The sequence below is a fragment of the Leishmania donovani genome, chromosome 27 (genome assembly GCF_000227135.1).
Source record: "Leishmania donovani BPK282A1 complete genome, chromosome 27".
In the NCBI taxonomy this organism is placed as follows: Eukaryota; Euglenozoa; class Kinetoplastea; order Trypanosomatida; family Trypanosomatidae; genus Leishmania; species Leishmania donovani.
In genome coordinates, this window is record NC_018254.1 from 196365 (window position 1) to 204921 (window position 8557).

General features: G+C 55.7%; 1 protein-coding gene across 1 annotated transcript; it reads left to right on the plus strand.

Annotated features, from left to right (window-relative positions):
* Positions 1-3989: 3989 nt before the first annotated feature.
* LDBPK_272520 (cysteine peptidase, Clan CA, family C2, putative) lies at positions 3990-8555 on the plus strand (the record flags this gene model as incomplete). Its single annotated transcript, XM_003861861.1, has 1 exon — positions 3990-8555. A coding segment is annotated over one exon (4566 nt), but the record flags the coding sequence as incomplete, so codon positions are not given.
* Positions 8556-8557: the final 2 nt, after the last annotated feature.

Consider the following 8557-nt stretch of genomic DNA (forward strand, 5'->3'; position numbering starts at 1 on the left):
TTCGCAGCCGCCAAAAGCAAACTAAAGAAGGAGTCGAAACTGGAGAGGGGAGAGGACGAGTCCGGATAGGCGCGGCCCCCTCCATCCCTCTCATGTAGGAAAAGGGCCTCGGCATTCCATTGAGGCGGAGACTGAGCCCATCGTGTGGGGGAGAAGGGCGGAGGGGCGGGGGCGGCTCGAGGCTCTGAGATGGTGATTGAAGACAGCAAGAAGAAGCGGCACCAACGTAAGTGCAGCCTTGGAAGGAGGAAGACGTGAAGATGGGCTGATGCGTCTGGTTCACCTGGTAGACGAGAGAACATAGGGAGCCAAGCCAAAAGGTGGTGTTTTGGCGTGCAGGGGAACTCTGTATCGTCTTGCTCACCCCTTGCGGGGGGGGAGACGCGCCACAACAGAAAGGGAGATGTGGAGAAGCCGCACATGCAAAACCGCAGCAGGCTGGAAAAAAAAAGCGAAAGCAGAAAGAGCGCAGCACACGTATGCCACTTCGTTTCCTCGAATAGCGAAAAATTAAAGAGCCGAAAAAGAATTTCGAGTTCTGCTCATTTCCACAAGCCAAGAGCAAAGTCCGAGGCACGAGAGAGAGAAAAGAAGGCGATGGGACGTCAGAGATGCGCAGCGAAAAAAAAAACGAACATACAACAACGTGTTTGACTGAAGGCGTGCAGCCGCCCCTTACGACTTGCCGTGTACGTGTCCTTCTCATTCTTTCATCCACTATCTTTTTGTTTCAGCGATGGTTTTCTCCCGTTTCTGAGAGCCTTGTGTGCAACTTGATCAAGGGCGCGTGGCTTTGTGTCGTTCCTGTTCTTGCTGTCCGCGAGGTGTGCTGGGCCAACGACGGGGCGATCAAGAGCGTGGGTGGCCTTCGTACACCGGACAAGTCACGTACACATGAACGTTTACACACACGCTATCACTCACCGCGTAGACGTGCACACGGTGAAATACTTTCTTCTCCGTTTTCGTGTGCTACAACTTTCGAACAATGCCACCGAACCCTGAAAAAGAAAAGGCAAAAAAAAACGTATACAGGCAAGAAGAGCGCTGCCGCGGTTAGATGCGACCGAGTGCAAGAGGGCCTCTGAGTGGCGGCACTTCGCGGCGTTTTGCTCGCCGTCTTTTGTGCTTTTTTCGGACACCATAATCGATGTCGACGCCTGCATCCACACCCGCGAGGTCGTGTGTGAAAGATATACGGTTTGGACATGGCGGTGGTGAAGTAGAGCGAATCACCATTGACGCTGCTGTCTCTCTCTGCAACTGAACTTCGTCACTGCCGTGGGCATGTCTTAACCCCTGTTTGCCACACATCTGTATGCGCGTATGCGAACACACACATAGATGTGTATATGCGTGTGTGTTCCGCCTCACGTCGTCTCGTTCCTCACCTCTCCTGCCTAAATGCCTTTTTTTTTATTGCTGCTTCCCGTCCGAACCCCTCTTCGTGGGCTACGCTTCTCCACACGCACACATACGGCCTCCACTTTCTCAGCGCTGGAGAGCTTCATGTGAAGTGTAAGCATCTACGCCCACCACCCAGACAAACAGGCGCGCGCACACACACGCGCAAGCGCCAGCAGAACAAAAACAAACAAGCGTACATCAGCACTTTTCGCCCGTACTAAGTTTTCCTTTCGCCTACCCTTCTCCTTACCTTTACCTTCTCCGTCATTGTCTTGTAGGCTACGCCGTCTCGTCAAGGCGCGGAGAAAGGTGCACTTAGGTGTGTGCCACAACGGGTGAAGGTGGGAAGGTCAGCAAAAAACGAACGGAGGCCCACGCGAACGCGAGATTTTCGCGTGTGGCTACTTGTTGTGTGTCTCTGCTCTCTTCGCCGTTTTCTTTTCGACGCTCTTTCTCAGCCTCTGTCTCTTTTCCGCTTCTTTGCCTGCTTGCCGCGGTAGAGGTGCGTGCGCGCCCTGTTGCGGTGCCAGCTTGACCTCCCACCCCTCTAGATTCGTCCTCTCGCCACCGCACTGCAACGCCATCAGCCGCGAAGAAAATACCGATACGCTCGCAACAACGTCCAGAAGCATAGCCACCATCGAGAGCAGCAGAGCCAGCGCAGAAAAGAAAAATCAAAGCGGCCCCCCTCCTCCCCCACCCCCTATGTATATACACATGCATGTATGCATATATATATAGATGTATATACATATATATATATATACATACATACATACATCAATACATCTGTATATTTGCACCGCCCAAAAGCAGCCCCACCACACAACCACACTTTGCCTACACAGGCAAGCCTACAACGCTGAGCAGCGTGTAGGCTGCGCACGCGAATACACGGTACACACACGCGCACACATTCGGATCCCCGCTTAGCCTCCTCTACCACTTTTTCTATTCATCCACTCACAGCTATTCTCCCTCGCATTACTAAAACCCTCTCGCACACGTGTAAGGGGCTAAGCACGAGCTGGTGTGGTTTCTCAAGCAAGCGACGCGTCGGGACATCGAGCCGAGTTTCCAAAGAAAGACACAAGAAGATAACCGAACGCACGCTCGAGTGGAGAGGCGCATTGCAAGAGCTTCTGCTCTTCTTGGAGCTCTGTCGGCTTTGGTCAATCTTGTGGAGTGTGCACTTCTCGTTCCCAAGTGCGGAAGGCAGCTTCCCTCGGCCCACCTCCCTCCATACCTTGTTCGACCTCCTCCTGACTTCCCTCCACTTCCGTCTCTCTCTCTCCTCTCGTGCTTCGCGCGTGTCTTTCTCTTTTTCTCCGAACACCATCTTTGGCCTCTTACTGTTCTGAGCTGGCTGCGTGTGTTTGTGTGTCTCGCTGTGCTCCTGCTTCGCATCTTTCGGCTCGCAACCCTCACACCCCCTCGCACCACCACCAACACTGCCCCCTCTTCTTCATTCCTTCCACCTCCGGGTGGCGGACTCCTTTGTGCCTCTCCGCTCCATCCTTCCTCGGTGTGTGGCGTGCGTGGTGGCGCCCGTTTTGTATCAAAGAGAGGAGTACACACACGCGCATCATCTGGAAGCGAACTGCGCTTTCACCATTGATGTTACACATTTTTTTTTCGTGGGCAACTCTTTTGGATTTTTATATTCGTTCTGCGTTCTACGTGCCACACGCGCACAGGCATCCGCTGCCCTGTTGCTTCAGAGTGCAAAATCGGTGACCAACAGAGGACCATCATTGGTGGGGGCTGTGGTCGTTGCACCTATTGCGGCCCTCCTCACTTGAGCATTGTCCGTGGAGCTGGCTCGACGATTAGAGAAAGTGCATCACAGTCCCGCCCATCTTTCCTACGCACGCTCGCCTTGTACATAGCCATTTTCTTCTTTGCCGTTACTAATTTTCAGTAACCTCTCTCATTTTGTTTTTCTTCTTCTTCGGCTGGTTTCGTTTTGTGTTGTGCCACACCAAGACCTTTCAGTGCACATCTTTCTCACCTCCCCTTCACATCCCCCCCCGCCTGCTGTCGCAGAGTAAATTATTGTTTGGTGTGCGGCGTGTGCGCGCGCGTGGCTTTGTGTGTGTGTTTATTTTTTTCGGATTTACTTTCCCCTTTGGGACTGCGCCAAGTCTGTTGTATGCCCCCGTCAGTCCCTTCCGCCGACGTCTCTCTCTCGTTTTGATCGCGCCTAAGCTGCCGTTTTTTTTTCCCTTTGCGTTCGTGTTGCGACTTGGTTTAAGCTACGGAGCGGGGCGCATCTTGCCCCTCCACACGTTCTCTCTCTCCGTTGACGTGTCGATCGCGCTCCTCACCGTTCTCTTTCCCTTTGGTTGTTGGCCGCGTGTGTATATGTATATTCTTTATTCTCCTTTTCACACCACGTTTGGTCTTGTGGGTCTCTCTCGATATACATATATATATATACCCGTTTTTGTGTGTGTTGTTGCGCTCTTGCAGGGTGGAGCGCAGCGGCGCCCTAAAAAAAAACGCTACGACCTCAGCAGGTCTGAAACAGCATCAGAAAAGGAGGACGGCAGCTCGACCTCCCGTATCTCCTCTCGATAATCATGTCGTCACTTTTTACGGAAGTACCGGACAGCAACACGCTCTTCAAGGACACTGAGTTCATCGCAAGCAATCAAGATGTGGCAGATCAGTGGGTGTCCATTCGCGATCTGTATCCGAGCGGCGTGAACCAGCCGCTGCTGCCCGAAGTATTCTCGCGCGAGCAGTTCGGCCAGGGCAACCACTATGAATGCTTCATGCTCTCGGCACTTGCAACGCTGATCCGCTTCCCGGATGTGATCCGCAACTGCTTTGTGACGAAGAAGGTGCGCCAGGATGGCCGCTACACGTTCCAGTTCTTCCGCGGGCAGGAGTGGGTGAAGGTCGAGATCGACGACACCATTCCTTTAGAGGATGATGCGGTTCTGTACGCGCGGTCCCCGACTGAGCACTGGTGGCCGCTGCTGCTGGAGAAGGCGTACGCGAAGTTCTACACCGGCTACGACCAGCTCGAGGGCTGCACGTTGCAGGAGACATTCCACGACTTGACAGGCAACCCGGTGCTGAACATCCCCATGGACGCCAAGCTGGCCAAGGCGGCCGGCGTCAATACTAAAGATGGACCTTACTGGTTGTTGATGGGTGAATGCCTGCTACGCGGCGACCATGTCTTGTCTGCCCTTACGAAGGATGCGGAACTGGAAAGCATCGGCATGCAGTCGGAGCAGCAATACGCAATTCTAGGTATCTTCTCTCTTACAGGATCTTCGGCACTGGACGACATCGTTATTCATCTGCACAACCCCTTCGAGGACGATGAGTACGAGTACAGCGGTCCCTTAAACAAGAACGACAGCAAGTGGACAGAGAAGCTGCGGCAGCAATACCCCGTAGATGACCGCTATTCCATCTTTATTCCGCTGAAGTTGTTTCTGAAATCCGTGAACTCCATCCAGCACTGCTTTATGCGCACCATCGATGCTGTGTCGCAAACGTACAGCGCCGCATGGAAGGGTGAGTCGGCCGGCGGCAACCCGACGAGTGTGTTGTGGCGCAAGAACCCGCTATTCCTGGTGCGAAACAGCGGCCCGGCGGAGGTCAAGATAGTCACGATGATACAGCAGGAAGACCAGCGCCGCTTCTCCAATCCGGATAGCGACACAACTTACGCTCAGTGTGGTGTTGTCGTGACTCGGTTCACCTACCAGCACCCGATACCGACCTTCTACGTCACCGGAAACAGCCACAAGACAATCTTCAAGGGCCTCTTCCTCAACTCGCGCGACGTGTCGAACGTATTTACGATCCCGGGGCACTCCATGTGCTACCTCGTCCCCTGCACCATGCAAAAAGGCGTCGAGGCTAGCTTTCAGTTATCGCTGTACCACCTCAAGGATCAAGATTACTCGCAGCTCTCAGTAGAGCAGCTGACCATCCCTGGCATGAACTGGGCCGGCCCTGCCACGAAAGATATTGAGCTGTGCCAGAAAAAAAAGGACCGTGCTGACTTCTACGTCGATGAAGGGACCGATATTCACATCCTCACGCACCAAACAAAGCCCTACGTCAGCAAGTCCGGCGGTGACGCCATGACGGAGGACTTCATGGGCATGTACCTCTACGACGACACGGACCGCAAGATAGCCGGTGTGCACGCTGCCACGAACTTCCGCGAGATCAGCATCATCCACCGCCTCCCCCGCAGCGGTCGCTATGCCATCTCCATCACGTGCCCGCGTGCGAAGGGCGAGGTGCCGGCTTACATTACCATCGTTGGCTCGCACGCCTCGAACGTACGCATCGTCGACCCACCAGAGGATGCCACGATGTTCGACGATGAGGACATCATCGACGAAGGCGAAGACGCCGCCCTCGTGCACAACCCGATCGACTACGTCCCCGTCGTATTCGATGTGGCGCACCACGACGAGCAGGCCGAAAGCGATTCCCCGTTCGAGGACAAGCGCTTCTACGTGGACAACCGTGGTGCCACGAGCGAGCCATGGGTGCACATCGGCGACCTTTACCCCGAAGGCAAGACGAGGCCGCTGCTGCCGAACGAGCTGAGCCGCGACCAATTCGGGCAGGGCGACCACTACGACTGCAGTACGCTGACGGCGTTCGCGGCACTGCTGGAACACCACCCCGACGTGATCCGCAACTGCTTCATCTCGAAGAACCCGCGCAAGGATGGCCGCTACACGTTCCAGTTCCACCGCTACGGGCAGTGGATCAAGGTGGAGATCGACGACCGCATTCCGATGGTGAAGGGCGACACGGTGTTTTGCCGCTCGCCGACGCACCACTGGTGGCCGCTGCTGCTGGAGAAGGCGTACGCGAAATTCTACACGCGTTATGAGAACCTCGAGAACCTTTCGCAGGAAGAGGTCTTTCACGACTATACAGGTCGTCCGCGCATCTCTGTGTCGACTGACCCGGCGGAGGCGAAGGTGAACATGTCCTACTTCGACGAGGCGCCCTACTGGAAGGAGCTGGCTAGCAAGTTGCCGGACTTGTGCACGACTGCACTGGCGAGCGGCCGAGAGGCGGAGCAGTACGGTTTGCTGAAGGGACGGCATTACGCGGTGCTGGATATTGTATCGATAGCCGATGGGGAACGGGTTAGTGACATGCTTGTGAAGATGTACAACCCGTATGAGGACTCGCCGTACACGGGTCCGATGAACGCCAAGGACGACGCCTGGACTAGTGAGCTGCAGAGCAGGTTTAGACCCGGAGATGATAGCCACGCTTTCTACATCCCTGCCGACAACTTTGTGACGGCGTTCTCGGCGATGCAGATGGGGTACGTTGGTGGCCTTGCGGAGCCTTCTCGGCACTTCAACAGCGAGTGGGGCCAGGACACCAATGGCGGGGACACGTCTCTCATATCATGGCGCAAGAACCCCTTGTTCATTTTTTCGAACCCGACAAACGACGTTGTGCAGCTCGTGGCAATGCTGCGTCAGCCGGATCAGCGACACTTGCTGCACACCATGCCAAACCAGGAGCTGGTCTATCCCATGAAAGGTCTTTCTGTCGCCCAGGCAAACCCCAGCGCTGCAGGCATTCCAACATACTTGGTCACGCTCGATAATCACCGTCTTATTCACCACGAGAAGCCGCTAGCAGTGCGCGAGGTGACCAACGTGCTGACGATTCCGCCACAGTCGGTGTGCTACGTCGCTGGGCACTGCAACAACCGCGCCGTTAGCAAATTTCTGCTCTCCTACTGGTTCATGCGGGGCGAGGATGGCGAGAAGCTGCGCATCGAACGCTACCGCCCAAAGGTGGCGCAGCACCAGCCGGCAATCGCGCACGTCGATCTCGGCAACCGCGCAAGCGAGCGGGTCGACTTTTTAATCGACACACCGACAGAGGTACATGCGGTACTTCGGCAGGAGAAGGCATTTGAGTCTCCTCAGGGCGGTGACGTGATCGCCCAAGACTATGTTGGCGTCTACTTGTACGATCTGCAGAACAATTGCATCAAAGGACTTCCCTCCGCCATGAACTACCGCGAGGTGAGTCTCGTGACGCACCTCGCGAAACCGGGCCACTATGTTTTCTTCATTACCTGCCCCCACAGTAGCGGTGACGTGCCATGCAAGGTGGAGATAGCTGCCGATGAGGATGCGCACGTGCGCATCACAGAGACGCCGCAGAATGCTGCCGCTCTGAGCGCTCTGGACATGGCCTTTCTCGATGCGCACCCGGAAAGTATTCCACTATCGGAGTTGCCAATTGACAGGGATCTCCCGTTCCAGGACGACTTGGCCGCACTCGAACGCCTCCTCAGCGACCCATCTGCGAGCGCGGAGGAGATTCAACGCCTCAAGGATTGCCTTAACGAGCGGGCGCATGCTCTGGCGAAGGCAATACTGGCCAGTGAGCGGCCGATCTACTTAATATCCCATGACCTCCATGCACTCAACCCGCTGCTCGACGACGACCAGGCGTACATGGATGCGGAACGTGAGCGGTACTACCTCAAACAGGATTTGCGCAATCACTACAAGTTGCCCGCACAGGAGGCGAAGCTGCGCAGCATCGCCGACAGCATCGCTGACGAGCTTCTCCATGTCGACCTCTCTTTCATCGAGGCACGTCCAGAGGGCATCCCACGCGACGCTATTCCAATGATCTCTGACAAGGCATTCGCCGAGATGACGACGGACCTGCTGCGTCTACGGCGTCGTCCGGAGCCGAATCCATCAGCCATTCGTGACGCTGAGCATCGCCTCAACGAAAGAGCGAAGGAATTGGCTCGAGCGATGCACGATACCGAGCGCACCTACCTCGATCAACAGCCGCAGCTCGTGCCTCTCGAATTGTTACCGCTTAACACAGATGAAAGCTTCTGCGCCGAGGAGGACGAACTCAGGCAGCTACTTCAATCGTCCCCCTCTGCTCAACAGACTATCGCCGCCTTACAAGCCAAGTTGAACAACCACGCTCATGAATTGGCGCGGCAGCTGAAGGATGGGGAGCGTGGCAAGCTCCTGGCCGCCTCGTACGAGGGCATACCGACGTCTGAGCTGCCACTCGACACGGATGCCGCTTTCCACGAGATGGAGGTGGAGCGGCTGCGGCGCGTGCGCACCTGTGCGGATGCGGATGCGGATGCGGA